Raw genomic sequence first — 18,488 nt, 5'->3', positions numbered from 1 at the left:
CGATCACCCATGAGCACTCATAGCCCAGACAGGAAATACTCCAGACTGCCTCAGCAGGAGACGACATTGAGCACATGAAGAAACAAATTATACACAAATCACTGTTGGCCTTTGTTCGTGTTAAAAAAAAACCCCACTTGATTGTTGGTAAGTTGAAGTTGCTACAAGACCACAGGAGCCGAATGGTGGCCCAAGAGAGAATCTGTCTCTCTCTCTGCAATGTGGTTACAAGGAAACATAGGAGAAAAAGGGCTTCTTACTGACCCATAGAACTGTTGGGTTAAGGAGTTAGACACCTCCTTTGTTGATACATAGCTAAGGGCCATCATGGGGCTAGCCATGCAACCTTTTCCCATCTGTGTAATCCCAAAACTGGGACGCTTATGTTCTGACCCTGGCTTCCTTAAAAAGCAAGAAGCAGACTCTGGGTCCTGGCAAAAGCCCTTTTATTTACATGACTGTGAATTCCTTTCGTTCACAGTCAGCAAGGCTTAGCAAGCAGACTCTCAGAGGGATATTTATCAACACGAACCTTATCTCTCTTGGAGAGCTGCCAAATAATTAGTTTGCAAACACACGGCAAGGCAAAACGAGGCACAGAGTCTCTTGCAAGAGCCGAGGTGGCGCAGTGGTTAGGGTGCAGTACTGCAGGCCACTTCAGCTGACTGTTATCTGCAGTTCGGCGGTTCTAATCTCACCGGCTCAAGGTTGACTCGGCCTTCCATCCTTCCGAGGTGGGTGAAATGAGGACCCAGATTGTTGGGGGCGATATGCTGACTCTGTAAACCGCTTAGAGAGGGCTGAAAGCCCTAGGAAGCGGTATATAAGTCTAACTGCTATTGCTATTGCTATTGCTATTGCTATTATAGTCACAAACAGAACTTTCCACTCTTAAAACGACCGAAGGAACGAATTGTTTCCTTCAAAAGCCCACTCCCCATTCACTCCTTTTTTTGTTTCCTATGGGAGGGGCCAATCACCTCCAAGGGGTGACTTTACTCGCCGACCCTGCTTCCTTAGTTGTTCTTGTCTTCTGGCAGCTCTGCGATGCACACGCTGGGAACAGGCTCCAGTTGTTCCTCTGCCTCACTGCTGTCTAGCTCCCTCTCTGCCTCCAACGCAGAGCCCTCGTCTCAGCTTTCCTCAGCCCCCCCAGGACTGGCCCATCTTCCTCCCCAAATGCTGGCTGGCCACAACAGCTTACAACTTCTTTAAAGATATTTGAAACAGAAAGCTAACAAGAGAAAGTGTGGTTTCTTTGATAATGTAGGAAAAGAATCTCGAATGAAGATAAGGAGATCTGGAAAAAGTGGCATGAATTCTGGCCATCTGTCTTTATTACAGAAGATACAAGACAGCTGAGCCTGCATTGACTTTTCAGGGAAGAAATCTGAACTAAAGCAAATTGGGGTAACAAGAGAAGATGTAGGACATCTTGAAAGACTAGATGGCAACAAATCACTACTGAGTCCCAAGGACATCCACCGTGGGTTATTAAAACACAGAAATGTGAAATGTGACCTTCTGGTCAAGCTTTTTAACCTGTCCCCACCCCACCCCCTCAAAGACAGCCAATGAGACATCAATATTTTAAAAAGAGAGATCAGGGAAATTGTAGGCATAATGTCTGTTCCAGGGAAATTGGCAGAAATGTGAGGAAGGTTTATTTTAAAGGCATAAAAAGGAACAGAACCTTTATATTATAAATAATATAAATATATAAATATTACAATATCATCTTTGTAGTATAAAGAGCATCTTGATGTGGGTGAAGAAGGAGAGTGCAAAAGTTGGCTTGAAACTCAATATTAAGAAAACTAAGATTCAGCCCTCTCAATTCCTGGCAAATAGAGGAGGAAGAAATGGAGGTAGTGACAAATTTTATTTTCCTGGGTTCACAAGATCACCGCAGATGGGGGCTAGAGCCAAGAAATTAAAAGATGTTTGTTCCTGGGGAGACAGCATACTAAAAAGCAGAGGCATCACCCTGTCAACCAAAGTATGTATAGTCCAGGCTCTGGTTTTCCCAGTTGCAATGGATGGTTGTGAAAGTTGGACCATAAGAAAGGCTGAGCGCCAAAGAATTGAGGCCTTTGAACTCTGGTGCTGGAGAAGACTCCTGCGAGTCCCTTGGACTGCAAGGCAATTAAAACGGTCAGTCCTAGAGGAGATCAACCCTGACTGCTCTTTAGAAGGCCAGATCCTGAAGATGAAACTCAAAGACTTTGGCTACCTAATGAGCAGAAAGGACTTACTGGAGAAGAGTCTAATGCTGGAAAAGATTGAGGGCAAAAGAAGAAGTGGATGACAGAGAATGAGGTGGCTGGATGGAGTCACTGAAGAAGTTGGCCTGAGCCTAAATGGACTTTGGGGGATGGTAGAGGACAGGAAGGCCTGGAGGAACGTTGTCCATGGGGTCGCGATGGGTCGGACACGACTTCGCGACTAATAACAACAACAAATAACAGGTTTCACTGAAGGAAAATCAGCATGAATTCCACAAAGGAAAATCCTGCCTCCCCAGCCTTGTCGAGTTTTGAGGAATGTCAAAAATGTGCAGATGGAGGTGCCCCTATTCACACTGGATGTGTAGATTTTCAAAAGTATTTCATCACATTCCTCATCAGAGGTTACTGACTGAGTAAACTCAGCAGCCACAGAATGAGAAGACTTGTGGTTTTATGGATTGCCAAATAGGAGTAAATGAGCAATTTTCGTAATGGAACAATATAAGAAATATAGTTTTTTCAAGAATCTGTGTTGGTTCTAATGCTTTTTAACTTGTTCATAACTGACTTTCGTGACTTAAGGAAAAGCAATAAGCTGGCCGTGTTTACAAATAATATTAATCATCTGGTTGTTTAATCACATTCCAAAAGTTTACCAATCTGAGAGCTGACTACTATACTTTAGTTTCGTGATGGCGAACCTATGGCATGCGTGCCACAGGTGGCACGCGGAGCCATTTGTTAGGGCATGCGAGGCGTTGCCCTGTCAGCTCCAACGCGCATGCGTGCGCTCGCCAGCTGACTTCGGCCTTCGTTTTCAGCCGTTTTTCACCCTCCGGAGGCTTCCTTAAAGACTCCGGAGGGCAAAAAACAACCCAATGCGCAAACCAGTAGAATTGCCTGTAGAATTGTTTTTTGTCCTCCGAAGCCTTCCGGAACCTTCCCTGAAAGCTCCAGAGACTTTCTAGGCAAAAAACAATAGCAATAGCAATAGCAGTTAGACTTATATACCGCTTCATAGGGCTTTCAGCCCTCTCTAAGCGGTTTACAGAGTCAGCATATCGCCCCCAACAACAATCCGGGTCCTCATTTTACCCACCTCGGAAGGATGGAAGGCTGAGTCAACCCTGAGCCGGTGAGATTTGAACCGCTGAACTGCAGATCACAGTCAGCTGAAGTGGCCTGCAGTACTGCACTCTACCCACTGCCCCACCTCGGCTCTATCAGGTCCATCATGCACCAAAAGCAGACGGAGAGCGTGGGACACATGCACATGTGCAGGGAGTGTGTGTCGCATGTGCTTGCATCTGGGGCTTGCATCTGGGGGGGGGGGTGTTGCACGCATAGTATTATGGGTGTGGGCACACCCGTGCATGCCCCCCCCTGCTGCGCTCCCTCTGCTTTTGGCATGTAATGGGAAAAAGGTTAGCCACAACTGCTTTAGCTATTAGTCGGCCAAGATAACTGCCGGAACAGACAGGATTGTGAACATCACATAATGCTGCCTTCTAGGGATCACTTCACAATGAGGGTTAGGGTTAGAATTAGGTTGGCCTGTCGATCTGCTATAGACCGAAAGTGGTGTTAATGTCACTGGGGAAGACGGATGGATGGGTTAGAGTTAGGATGATATCTTCCTTTCACTTTATGGTCTCTTCCTTTCACTTTACATGCTCTGTCTTCAGGTGAGATAAATAATAAATGCAGACTTTCTTAACTATAATGGTGTGAATGTCCACCTAGTCCATATTTTGACATTGTTTAAGCCATGGGTGTCAAACCCGCCATATTGCCGTCACATGACGTATCACAACGTTTTCTCCCTTCACAGAGACGGGGTGGGCGTACCCTACATGTGACACATCCGGCCTGTGGGCCGCCAATTTGACACCCCTGGTTTAAGCAAACAGAGAAGATTGTTTTGAGTTTGGCTGATGTTAAAAAAGCTAAACAGGATTGTAAGTAGTTAGTATTTGATTAGAAATCCAACTAGGAAATCCCAGCACAATATACTAGACTGAAAAGTTTGGGGGGGGGGGATCCCAGGAGGTAGTGTCAAGCCATTTGTGTATTGTTGCCAAGAAAACTATGGTTAGTCCAGTGGTGCGATGCTGCTGGTTTAAGAACCAGTTACACGCACCTAAAGTGCTTACAGGCAGCGCTGAAAATGGAGCATTTAGAAGCTCAGCTGCTTACTTTCGAAGTCAGCAATGGTAAGTAGAACAGCAAGGGGGGGGAATCAGATGTGCCACACAATTGAGATGAGCTAGAAAGCAAGAAATAAAGGACAGGATAGGGCGGGGGTGAGTGGGCGTGGCCAGCTAATCATCAGACCTACCGGTTCACCCAAACCAGTCCGAGCTGTCTGAATACCACCTATGGTTATGTCCATGTAGTTGTCAAAGGTCAGGTTTGACTCAGAGGAGATGTCTGTGACAGTAGTGGGATTCTTTTCTTTTTTTACTACTGGTTCTGTGGGTGTGGCTTGGTGGGCATGGCAGGAGAAGAATACTGTAAAATCTCCATTCCCTCCCCTCTCCAGGGGAAGGATATTGCAAAATCTCCATTCCCTCCCCAATCAAGGGGAAGGATACTGTAAAATCCCCATTCCCTCCCTAATCCAGGGGAAGGATACTGCAAATCTCCATTCCCTCCCCTCTCCAGGGGAAGGATACTGTAAAATCTCCATTCCCTCCCCTCTCCAGGAGAAGGATACTGTAAAATCCCTATTCCCTCCCCTCTCCAGGGGAAGGATACTGTAAAATCCCTATTCCCTCCCCTCTCCAGGGGAAGGATACTGTAAAATCCCCATTCCCTCCCCTCTCCAGGGGAAGGATACTGTAAAATCCCCATTCCCACCCCACTCCAGTGGAAGGATACTGTAAAATCCTCATTCCCACCCCATTCCAGGGGAAGGATACTGCAAACCCCCATTCCCACCCCACTCCAGGGGAAGGATACTGCAAACCCCCATTCCCACCCCACTCCAGGGGAAGGATATTGCAAAATCCCCATTCCAGGGGAAGGATACTGCAAACCCCCATTCCCACCCCACTCCAGGGGAAGGATATTGCAAAATCCCCATTCCTTCCCCTCTCCAAGGGAAGGATACTGCAAAATCCCTATTTCCTCCCAATCAGCTGGGACACGGGAGGCAAAGAATAGATGGGGGCGAAGCCAGTCAGAGGTGGTATTTACCGCTTCTCTGAACTACTCAAAATTTCCGCTACCGGTTCTCCAGAACTGGTCAAAAGCTGCTGAATACCACCTCTGGTCTGTGGAGATTTTCAGTCGTCACAGTTGTCTTAAAGGTGCTTTTTTCAAAAGGCAACTGGACTTTCTTAGTGTTTTCTTTGAAAGTGAAAGAGACCGCCTCCTGCCGATTACCTCCCTCCGACCAATTAGATCGCACAGATTGGGCCTCCTCCGAATTCCATCCGCCAGTCAATGCCGACTGGCGACTACGCGGAGGAGAGCCTTTTCAGTAGCAGCTCCGACCCTGTGGAACGACCTCCCCGTTGAGATTCGCACCCTCACCACCGTCCAGACCTTCCGCACAGCCCTTAAGACCTGGCTATCCCGTCAGGCCTGGGGATAAGTTTCTAATTCACCCCGCCCGAGTGTTGAGTGTTGAGTGAAAGTTGTGATTTTACTGTTTATTTTATTCACATATTGTTTATGTCTTTATATTGCACCCTCCCTTTTCCTATGAATGTAAGCCGCCCTGAGTCCCCTCAGGGAAAAGGGCGGCCTATAAATCCCAAATAAATGAACAAAGGAAATGAAATGAAAGTCTTGTTGCCTTTTGGGGAAAAAACGAGCACTTTTGAGATTCAGAGGAGTCTTCACCTTACCTTCTTCAACTGCTCTTTGTGAAAAGGTTTTAAGCCCTCCGCTGCACTGTTTTATTGGTGATTTGTTCCCAGATTATATTGCTTTGTTTTACATTCTCATAAACTGCCCTAATGAGCCTTTTGACAGAAGAACTGAGCAATAATACTTACCCACACATAAAATAAATCATGAGTGACCGGAATTCAGAAAGAGCAATGGGCAGGAACTAAATTATAACTTCCTGGGTGAGCAGCTAGTTTAATCTGAAGCTCTGGTTTTGGCAGTTGCCTAGAATGTGATGGGAACATGAACATTCTTAGTCCTTAACCGGTTTACATCAGGTTAAAATACATCATTCAGTCCATGGTTTTGTTTCTTGGCCACAATAGTGTGTAGAAAGAAAAAAAAAGCCAACCATTCTGATTTCACACAGAGAGAGCCATATGTGCTTACAATTTCTGATCCTTTGTTCCAACTTTTATTATGCAAAGAAATAGAACCAAAGAGAAGACAGTGCACTGTGGGGGTAAGACATGCCTAACACAGTATGGTGTGTGTTCTGTTACAATACAGCCTGTTGTTCCTTAAAATGGCTTCTACTCTACTGTCGTTAAAAGGGCTTCTACTGTACAACGCAGTGGGGTTGCCATGGTAACGGCTTCACAGTACTCCACATGGGGGATCCCTCTGGTAAGGGGGAAAATCCAACATTAGAAATTACATTTGGTCTGGACATTTTACACATATAAATAAATACCCGGACAACGCTAGTACTCGATATAAAACAAAATTTGAAGAAGACATTGTATATCAGAGATGCACTGGCTCCCTTAACCTTCTTTTTTTACCTCTGTAAAATAAGAGATGGGCCATGAATTAGATTAAATGATTTATTGACAGGCCAGCTGACCGACCGACTGATTAGAGTTTTTTTTCTTCAACTTGAGCTTTTCAAAGCAGTATTTAATATAACAAAATGCAGCCGCGCGAGCGATCGTGGGTGCACCTCGATTCACCCACGTAACACCTATCCTCCGCGAGCTGCACTGGCTGCCTGTTGATCTCTGGGTGCACTTCAAGGTGCTACTTGTCACCTACAAAGCCCTTCATGGTATTGGATCTGGGTACTTGAGAGACCGCCTACTGCCAATTACCTCCACTCGACCGATAAGATCGCATAGATTAGGCCTCCTCCGAGTTCCATCAGCCAGCCAGTGTAGACTGGCAACTACCCGGAGGAGAGCCTTCTCGATGGCTGCTCCGACCCTCTGGAACGAACTCCCCGTGGAGATCCGGACCCTCACCACCCTCCAGACCTTCCGCGCCGCACTTAAAATCTGGCTATCCCGGCTGGCCTGGGGTTAAAGACTCTAACCCCTACTCGAATTGTATGACTGTTGAGTTCGTAAATGATGTAGTGCTTTTATGTTGTAAATTGTTTGTCCTTCCCCCCCCCCCTTTGAACTGTGAGCCCCCAGGGAAAAGGGCGGCATACAAATAAAGTGAAACTGTAAAAAAAACACTGTAAAATGTGTGATCAACAAACCTGCATGTGGGATAAAATATGTCCTGAGATCAAATAAGAAAGATATCTACCCTCTGATGGCATTGGCCATTAGACTCAGTTGCCTTCATATCCAAGATCAGATCTACTGTTTTGCTTGTTCCATCACCGTATAAAAATGTGGTAAATGTTTGTGGAGAGACAAAATATGGTGACCTATAGTGAGAGCAATAGCAATAGACTTATATACTGCTTCATAGTGCTTTTACGCTCTCTCTAAGCTGTTTAGAGTCAGTCTAATGCCCTCAACAATCTGGGTCCTCATTTTACCGACCTCGGAAGGATAGAAGGCTGAGTCAACCTTGAGCCTGGTGAGATTTGAACTGCTGAACTGCAGCTAGCAGTCAGCTGAAGTAGCCGGCAATACTGCTCTCTAACCACTGCGCCAACTCGGTTCTATCAAGTGAAAATGGGGTTAACTGATAGAAAAATAGTATGTCCCTCCCAGCCCAAAACAGTAGGATAAAGGGATAAAATATAACTGCATAATTATATCTGCAGATGTAGTTGGTATTCCGTGATCGTACTACTAGCTACTATGACCATGTAGTTCCTCATAGTTCCCAGGACAATTCAGTCGACTGCCAGCAGTTCGATCCTGACCATCTCAAGGTTGACTCAACCTTTCATCCCTCCGAGGTTGGTAAAATGAGGACGACCCCCCCCCTTTGTTGGTGGCAATAGGGTGACTCTGCAAACCACTTAGAGAGGGCTGTAAAGCAGTATGAAGCAATATATAAGTTTAAATGCTATTGCCATTTCTTTGAGCGTCAAGATTTTCATTTCACATGCAAAGGTAGCCACAATTTTATTTTCCAAACTATGCATTGGTCAAGTTCTCCCCGTAGTCACCACAGCTTATAACAGAAGGGTTTTTGTTCTCATCACCTTCCAAGAAGATAGGGAAGGTGATTCTCCCTTTTCCATTCTTGCTTGTCTGCACTTTTGTATCTCTTTTGACTCATCCCATCTTTCCTCCCCCCCACTCCAGAATCAACATACCGTCTTGAATCAAAGTGGAGGCACCAACCCGGGATCTTCCTCATGCCCTAATGCAAACACTGGAACTAACTACATCAACCCATCACCGCAAGCGTTGCTGAACCAGCAGCTGAAACAACAGTTCCTCCTGCAGCAGCAGCAGCAGCACCAAATACTAACAGAAGCAGTAAATATCCCAGTTTTCTTATTTTAATTCTATATACCCGTGGTGGGTTGCTGTGGGTACGGCCTGGAACGGCCATACCGGTAGTAGCTGGGAGCAGCTGAGAGTGTACCACTACAGGGGCTTGTTTGGCTCACCCGCCTGCCCGCTCTCTATAGGCTGTTTTTATGCCAAAAGGCACACTGCACACACGCGCCCAGCCGGCTGTGCCTGCGCGAGCCCCGACAAGCAGCTGGGTGTCACAGGGGCGGTGGATTGCGCAAATCACGTGCATGCACAGCGCATGTCAGCCTTGTGTATCGACAGGCTGCGATCAACTTACCGGTAGCAACGGTAAGAGCAACCCACCACTGCTGTATACCCATGTTTCTCCAAAAATAAGACCTGGTCATATTTTCTTTTGGGCCCCATATAAGCACCAGGTCTTATGGAGTACCTGGGTACCTGAGAGACCGCCTCCTGCCGATTACCTCCCAGAGACTGGTTAGATCTCACAGGTTAGGTCTCCTCCGGATTCCATCTGCCAGCCAATGCCGGCTGGCGACTCCCCGGGGGAGAGCCTTCTCTGTTGCAGCTCCAGCCCTCTGGAATGACCTCCCCGTGGAGATCCGGACCCTTACTACCCTCCCGGCCTTCCGCAAAGCCACCAAGTCCTGGCTGCTCCAGCAGGCCGGGGGGCTTGTGAAACATCCAGCCCCACGGAAATTGTGAATGTTGCGTCTTTTTTTTTTTAAATGTTGTCTTTGTCTATTTATCCCCCTTCCTTTGTCTGTTGTGAGCCGCCCGGAGTCCTCCGGGAGTGGGCGGCATACAAGACAAATAAAATGAAATGAAATGAAAATTTCTGAGGGTGTCTTACCCCGCTTCCCTTAGGATACTGCAGCCAGGCCTCTCACGCCCCAAAAAACCTGGGGCACTACTGCCCCATTTCTTCTGTGGCTCCTTGCGGCCAGACACCGCATAGTGCACCATGTCAGTGTGGTTGCTTGTGGCAGGATGCCACGTGGCGTGTTGTGCCATGGCGTGCGCAAGTAGCAGCACCGATGTGATGCACCACAAGTGGCGGCACCGGTAAGCAGGTGCAGGGCAGGTGGGGGAGCTCACTCTCCCTAGCTTGATTTTTATGCATGTGCCTCACCCCACCTCGTACAATCAGACAGTGGGACGAGTGGGCAAGTTCTCAACTAGGGCTTATATCAGGGATGGGGCTTATATTAGGCGCATGAAAAAAATCAAGCTAGGGCTTATTTTCAGGATATGTGTAATTTCCTCCAGGAAATAAGACCAATTTGCTTTCTGACCAGCTGTCTGCAAGGATTATAAATCCTTCCATTCCTCACATCCAGTCAGAGCTGAAGAAGCTCCTTGGATGAGAAGTGAAACAGCTTCAAAGTAAAACCAGTTGCCTTTTGAAAAAGCACCTTTTGGACAACCATGACCTGGATGTCTGAGAACCTCCCTAGATGCCAGATATGTCCCAGCAACAGTTCCTCTTAATATTGGTTCTCGTCTCAAACAATAGACAGGCATTTCATTGGATCTATGATGTCCCTATATTTCAAAATCTGAAATTACGGTTATTTCTACCAGCTTCCCCCAGCCTGTTGTCCTCCACTGTTGAGAATTTAATTTCCAAAATTAATTCCCACCTCTCTGAGGAACATCAAGCTGGAGACGTTTGTTCTAACAAATATCCCACAGCTTCCCCCCGCCCCCCACTCCTCCTCTGTGGCATCAATCGAGTAGGATTATCCTTTGAGAACGCATCTTTCTATGTATGCATTCGATGTCAGGTGATTCCGTTCAAATCTTCAGAATAATAAATAAATAGACAATGCTTTTTTTTCCCTCTCTTCCTCCTGCAGGAGAAAGCAACCCCTCAAGATCAACTGAATAGACACCTTACAAGACCACCACCAGATTATAAAGACCAAAGAAGGGGACAGGTCAACGTGCAGCAAACACACCAATATCCCGGTAAGCATGCCACATAAAATCAAACAAGCCACCTTCAGACAAAGATTTGACACATTTGCGTGTGGGACATGCTCCTCCTGAGCAGTGCGTTAGCTCTCCCTTCTCTCTAAGTTTGATGTGAGAGTTTCTCCTGTTTTCTTCCTATTTTCTCGTCCCCCTGGTCTCTCAAACTTCCTTCCTCCTAAACTTTCCTTTGCTTTCATCCATTCGGCACACAAAAGTCTCCTTGTCCCTTACTTCTTTCCCCGAGGCCTTCTCCCTACCCCAAACAAACCAGCATTCAGTTTCCTTCACAGAAGCTACATTGATTTTCGGGAGCCCTCCACTGACCTTTCCCCTCCACTGTTGCGGTGTCCGTGATCATTGTACGGCATTGGTGCAGTTGCACCAACAGCTTAAAAGTCAATTCACGATTCTGAGCCCACCACGTCTGCTATCTGTTTAATCGGAGGACGTCTAAAGATGCCTATCTAACTCTGTTGGAATTTGCCTGGTGGCTGGATAAATCAAGGGCTTCGGCTTCCCCCCCCCCAAAAAAAATGAAGAGCAGTTCTAACATGTGATGAGTTGTCTGATGATTCAAACATTCTTCATGCATCCTCAACTTTCAAACATTTAAATTTTACTTGGTGAAGATCTAAAGTGAGTCTCATGTTTCTTGGGTCTCTGAATAGGTTAAAGAAGGCTGAATTGGCTAACAGAGCCTGACTGTCTCATGTTCTATTTTCAGGCATTGCATTTTAGGCATAAGCCTTGATGCAAGCATAAATGAATCAGAAGCATCTTCATAAACTCAAATTCATTGGTGTCTATCCACCTAGAAGAAAGGACACCTAAAACAGATAGATAGACTTTGTGTTAGGGTTCCACATAGCATCCAAAAGTAAATTGGAGTCCAAGGCAAAGTACTGTTCAAAGTTCCAATTTATTAAGAGAGCCATGTTGACACATCTGGGAAAACCCGAATCTGAAAGCTTCCCGGTTTTCCCCACCTAGTTGAAAGTTCAAGATCTTGCCCCCACATCCACCAGTCCATCACATTGTCCAATCTTCCACTCCCATACTGACAGTTCCACCCATCAAATTCCGGTCAGGTGCAGAGGTGCAAAAACAAAGGATGACCATGGCTTTCTAGGAAGAATTTTGTTGTGGCTACATCGCATCTAATGCTGTACAATCACCCCCTCCCATTTTCCCACAATAGAAAATGCATAGTAGAATAATAGAAAGTGTGGCAGACCAAAAATCCAAAAGAAAAGATGGCTGCATTTTCTTCATGAAAGAGAATTACCCAACTGGTCAAAATTGACTTTCAGAGAGCAGACACCTCTCTCTTCATGATGGACTGTCAGTCCTGGCCATTAATCAAAATTGATACAACCCTGGCCGTTAATCATAAATTGACACAATCCTGGCTGTTAATTAGAAATTGACACAACCCTGGCCGTTAATCAGAAATTGACACAACCCTGGCCATTAATCAGAAATTGACACAACCCTGGCCGTTAATCAGAAATTGACACAACCCTGGCCGTTAATCAGAAATTGACACAACCCTGGCCATTAATCAGAAATTGACATAACCCTGGCCATTAATCAGAAATTGACATAACCCTGGCCATTAATCAGAAATTGACATAACCCTGGTCATTAATCAGAAATTGACATAACCCTGGCCATTAATCAGAAATTGACATAACCCTGGCCATTAATCAGAAATTGACATAACCCTGGCCATTAATCAGAAATTGACATAACCCTGGCCATTAATCAGAAACTGACACAACCCTGGCCATTAATCAAAAATTGACACAACCCTGGCCATTAATCAGAAATTGACATAACCCTGGCCATTAATCAGAAATTGACATAATCCTGGCCATTAATCAGAAACTGACACAACCCTGGGCATTAATCAGAAATTGACACAACCCTGGGCATTAATCAGAAATTGGCAGCACCACTCAGGGTTTTTTTTGGTATCTGAGGTCTGGTTATGTTCTCCATTGAACACTAATTGGAATGAAATTTCTGTCCATCTGGTATAAATTAGACCAGCACAAAAAGAAAGAAGGAGGGGAGAGAATGAAGAAGCTAAAAATAGTGAGCACTTCAGAGAAAAAGGGAAACTTTGTCTTGGGACTAAGAGAGAGAACCATTGTCCCCAACCACTGCACCCTCTGAAGCAATTTCGGCTGTTACAAAAGAATATAGTATATTGGCCATCTGTGTCTGAATCAACATGGTTCATCTTGGCTAATCTAGAAAATGCCTCAGTTGCCTTGAGTCTTTTTGTTGCAACAGATAAATGTTGTGTGTCCTGAACATCTGCTTCGTTTCAATGATCTTTGGTGTACAAATTCAGCACCGGTTGCATGACTTAATTGCTAATGACATGTGTAATCCAGGCGATAAGAAACTCCATAGTTTCTTTCACATTGTCCCAAAGGTGCTTTTTCAGGAGGCAACTGGACTTTCTTTTTTTTTAAAGTGTTTTTTTTTTATTTGACATTTTCTAAACATTAAAATCACAATTATACTTTTACAGCTTTCTATTATTGGTATTTCTTTTTTCTCATTTTGGGTTTTCCATTTTCCATTCTATTATCTTACACATATTCCTATTTGTTTCATGCTTTCTCATTTTTACAATATATACATCTACATACATTTCCCTCTCTATTGCTTTCTAAGTATATGCCATCTCTTTTCATTGTGTTTACTATGTGTTCCTTATGCATTGATTTTGCATCTCTTTTCGAGCTAGTTATACCAACTGTTCCATATCTTATAGTACTCTGTTTCCTCTCTATCTCTTAGATCCACCGTTAGTTTGTTAATTTCCTGGCATTCTAGCACCTTTTTTACGATTTCTGCATTTGAGGGAATGCTTCCCCCCCCCCCCAGCTTTGGGCAAATGAGATTCTGGCAGCAGTAATTATATGAAGCATTATATATTGGATATCAACTGGACTTTCTTGTTCGCTTCTCATCCAAGAAGCTTCTTCAGCTCTGACTGGATGGTGGGGAACGGAAGCATTTATATTCCTTGCAGGCAGCTGGTCATTTGCATCCTTTTTAGAGGGTCCTTGAAGCACTTGGAGGTTTATCTGTGTCCTCAGGGCCACCTGAGTGATGCTCCTGGTTCCTGCAGTCTGCCATTTTTTCTCTGGAAATCCATTCCTACACCATTCAAAGGGAATTCATCCCAATCTGTATAGCTAAAAATCTGTAGAGATTCTCAGTCATCCTCAGTCATCATCCATGATAGGTCACTTTATCAAAATTCAGACACTTGGCATTTCGCATGCATTTATGTCAGTTGCAGTGTCCTGGGGTCATGTGACCCCCTTTTGCGACCTTCTGACAAGCAAAGTCAATGGGGATGCCAGATTCACTTAACAACCGGGTTACTAACTTAACAACTGCAGTGATTCACCTAACAACTCAGGAAAGAAAGCTTGTAAAATGGGGCAAAATCCATTTAACAACTGTCTCACTTAGCCACAGAGGTGTTGGGCTCAAATGTGGTTGTAAGTCAAAGACTACCTGTAGAATGACTGTGGTCAAAGTAAGGACAGAGGGTACCAATAATGAAGGGCGCCTTGGGTGCAATCCCAAAACATCTGGAGTGCCATTTAATAGCATTGCGCCTTTAACAGCTGGACCAAACTGGCTCCAGCAGGAAAGGATGAGGACTTAGCAGTTCAAAAGAGGGAGGCTGTGTCACTTTTCTGCAAAAGTCATAAAAGTACAACTCACTTAACAACTGTCTCACTTAGCAAAATAAATTTGGAGTTAAGTGGTGGGTGTAAGTCAAGGACAGCCATAAATCCCAACTCTTCAGATGTTGTGGCCCTGGCCCTGGCAGCAGATTCGGACAGTGAGGAGGTTGGGGAGGAACATGGGGAAGGTTCTGATGAGGGCTCTGTGTCAGAGGCAGAGAGGGGGCCAGAGCCGTATGCCAGTTATCAGCTGCCTTCAGAGTCAGACATTAGTGAGGCAGAAGAACAGCTGGAGCCTGTTCCCACTGTACACATGCGCAGAGTTGCCAGACAAAGGGAACAGCTAAAGAACAGGGGTCGACTTGGGAGTAAGACCAAAGGTGGACGATGAATGGCCCCTCCCAGAGGAAATAAAAGAGGAGCAAAAGGGGAGTGGAGTTTACAGGAGACAATTAGTTCGCTTAATTGGTTCGTGACTCTCCGAGGCTCCTTGCCAAGTTTTGCAGATATCGGCCTGTCAGCTCTCCAAGCCAGATAAGATCTGTGACTGTAAATCCTTCCTTGAAAGATTTTGCTGGATATGAATGAGCAGAATTCACAGTAAATTAATAAAAGGAGTTTTTATTGGGACAAGGAGTTTGTTTCATGCTCTTGGGAAGCCTCAGTCAGAACACCAGATATCTAATCCCATAAATGAGAACTTGTTAATGACTAAAAGTCACAGTCATATCATAAATAAGTTGCTCTATGACAAACAAGCCAGAAGCCAGCTTTATGCAGCTTGGCTTACTGTAGAATGCAGAGATCATAATTCCTCCTACATATCAGAGTCAAAGGAAATGCTTATTTACTTACAGGTTGTGTTTAACCAAAGAACAACTGTTTCCTCTTCTTGCTCATTTTCACCTTTCACATAAGGCTGGCTGCCAGTCATTGTCCAAAATAGCAAGCTCTATGAACTAATTATCTTTCAATCATAATATTGTATCACATTCAGAGTGCCGTCCCTTTAAAATTCAACACATTAGAATATAGAAGTAGACTATAGAATAACAGAGTTGGAAGGGACCTTGGGGGTCTTCTAGTCCAACCCTCTCCTTAGGCAGGAAACCCTACACCACTTCAGACAAATGGTTATCCAACCTCTTCTTAGAAACTTCCAGTGTTGGAGAATTCACAACTTCTGGAGGCAAGTTGTTCCACTGATTAATTGTTCTAACTGTCAGGAAATTTCTCTTCGGTTCTAGGTTGCTTCTCTCCTGGATTAGTTTCCACCCATTGCTTCTTGTTCTACCCTCAGGTGTTTCGGAGAATAGTTTGACTCCCTCTTCTTTGTGGCAACCCCTGAGATATTGGAACACTGCTATCATGTCTCCCCAATCCTTCTTTTCATTAAACTAGACATACCCAGTTCCAGCAACTGTTCTTTATGTTTTAGTTAAACATATAAACAATTAAAATGTGTGCCTCCATAAATCAACCAGGAGAAGTTTAACAGTTTGGCCACTTAACTAAGACTGGATTGTAATCAAGCTTGGTGTCAGTTTACTAAGGGTCAGGGAACAATAGAAGATTCACTGTCATTTCTTTGACTCATCAGCCTGATTCATTTGCTGCACTCCTTCCTAAATATAAGTTAATAAATGTTGACATAATATGCTATTCCGCAGTAAACCAAATCATGGTTTAATATAATGGCTGAGTTCATACAACCTGCTGGGTTTTCAAAAATTCTGAAACATAAACTATCCAACCCCACTTTAACTTAGTCTATCGGACTAAGGGACGCAGGGTAGCTCTCGAGGCTCAGTGGCTAAGACGCTGAGCTTGTCCATCAGAAAGGTCAGCAGTTCAGCAGTTCGAATCCCTAGCGCTGCATAATGGAGTGAGCTCCTGTTACTTGTCCCAGCTTCTGCCAACCTAGCAGTTCGAAAGCATGTAAAAATGCAAGTAGAAAAATAGGGACCACCTTTGGTGGGAAGGTAACAGCACTCCTTGTGCCTTTGGCATTTAGTCATGGGGGCCACATGACCACAGAGACGTTTTCAGATAGTGTTGGCTCTTCGGCTTTGACACAGAAATGAGCACTGCCTCCTAGAGTCGGGAACGACTAGCACATACAGTATGTGGGCGGGCCCACCTGAAGATCGGAATGAACCGGTTTGCTCTCAGCTGATCTTCGGAGCTACCGGTTCCCCCAAACCGGGCTGAACTGGTAGAATCCCACCCCTGTAACTGATCCGATTGGGTACTTTGGTTTCAGAGTCTTGTTTAGGCCTGCAGATGGATGATGGGTTTTTATATCTTTGTTCTTCTCCTAGGTGGATCACCAGCTGTGAGCATCAACTCCAACCTTTGTTTCTCCAGTCCCATTTCCACGCCTAACATTTTGCCGCAGCAACCCAATCTCTTGTCCACGACTCATGGAACCAGAATGTCTTCTCTCCCAGCAGGCCACCATGTCAGCTGCTACATTCCCTGCAGCCAAGCAAACGCTTATAATGTGGCCCCGTCAGGAGTAAGCCAGGTTGCCCAGCATAGAAATCTAAACCCAATTGTTACCGGTCAAAACAATCCCGCGGCGTCTCGGCCAGCACCACCTGGGCAAGGCAACAACATGACAACCTTTGACAATGGCTTGGGAGTTAACTCCCAGCAAGGGAAGCTCAGCTTAAACCAGGGGACTTCGACACAAAGGCCTTCAAACGTGATGGTCAGTTCAAACGCTGCAGCTCAGAACTGGGTTTCTTCAGAAGCAGGATCGAAGCAACAGGAAACACAGAGGGCTTCGGGGTCCCCATTCTCCACCGGAAGCTCCTACACCAACCAGCCGCTACAGCGCACCACTGCCCTTCAGCAGTTCCCTCAACGGGCCATGGTGCCACCTAACCAGCTGGGCGCCCTCCAGATGAGAACCCCCACGAGCCAAATGAACCCAAGTCTAAATGGACAAGGGGGTGGGCCACCCAAACCCCAGAGCGCAATGCCTACTCAGTTGCAGGCGGAGGTTGTGGCCCACTTAAATCCACCCAGGGTGGGGATGACACAACCCCACCCTTTGTCATCCAACCAGTTCTCATCGAGCGCTACCCAAATGCCCACCAGGGCTTTTCAAGGGACAGATCACTCCAGCGACCTGGCGTTTGATTTTCTGAACCAGCAAGCGGATAACATTGGGCCCGCGCTCAACAGCGACCCGGACTTCATTGATTCTTTGTTGAAAACAGAGCCTAATAATGATGATTGGATGAAAGACATCAACCTTGATGAGATATTAGGAGGCCATTCCTGAGCCAGCTAGCAGTGATGAACTCCCGGTGTTTGTTTTAAGACTGAAAAGTCAGGATATCAGTCTTCGGTTTGTAGAAGACAAAAGTTAGGGGAGGGGGAGCAAAACAGTGGGCTGCTGGATCCAACCTTAAAAATATATATTAATGCAACCATGCTTAAACATAGCTTGCCCCATTTATCAAGTATGCTAAAAATGGTTAAGTATGGATCTGTAGCTTCCAAACACAATGGTTCTGATTGAGAAGGGAAGTCGGAGAAATGGCTGCTCATCATCTAGACCAGTGTTTCCCAACCTTGTCAACTTGAAGATGTCCGGACTTCAACTCCCAGAATTCCCCAGCCAGCGAATGCTGGCTGGGGAATTCTGGGAGTTGAAGTCCAGACATCTTCAAGTTGACAAGGTTGGGAAACACTGATCTAGACAAATCCTAAATATGTAAGCTAATATTTGCATCTATTACACAAAGGAGCGAACCAGGAATATGCACTGCATCGAAAATATACCGCTGGCATCCACTAATGATTTCTCATGTGTATCCGTGTGTATGTGTGTACAAATAGAAATCTGGCTGGGAAAAATAAACAGTAAACAAAAAACGACAACAACAACACCCAACTCATCTTAGCAAAAGTCTTCCCTAATCTTGGAGGTTCTAGTAGCTTTGATTAGAATCCCTATCGCTTTCATTCAGTGGCAATGAAAC

General features: G+C 45.3%; 1 protein-coding gene across 1 annotated transcript in view; it reads left to right on the top strand.

The window, feature by feature from the left end:
* Positions 1–18,057, top strand: part of MAML2 (mastermind like transcriptional coactivator 2) — a 215,452-nt gene extending 197,395 nt beyond the window's left edge. The window contains exons 3-5 of the mRNA XM_087721120.1: positions 8,618–8,794; positions 10,657–10,768; positions 16,815–18,057. Coding sequence (XP_087577246.1) covers positions 8,618–8,794; positions 10,657–10,768; positions 16,815–17,785 — 1,260 coding nt within the window. The 3' untranslated portion in view covers positions 17,786–18,057. The remainder of the gene's footprint in view (positions 1–8,617; positions 8,795–10,656; positions 10,769–16,814) is intronic.
* Positions 18,058–18,488: the final 431 nt, after the last annotated feature.

The sequence above is a fragment of the Thamnophis sirtalis genome, unplaced genomic scaffold (assembly GCF_051295495.1).
Source record: "Thamnophis sirtalis isolate CommonGarterSnake01/CBP01778 unplaced genomic scaffold, rThaSir2_p1.2 scaffold_8, whole genome shotgun sequence".
Lineage (NCBI taxonomy): Eukaryota > Metazoa > Chordata > Lepidosauria > Squamata > Natricidae > Thamnophis > Thamnophis sirtalis.
Note: the sequence above shows the minus strand (reverse complement) of the source record. Positions and strands in the feature narration are given on the sequence as shown.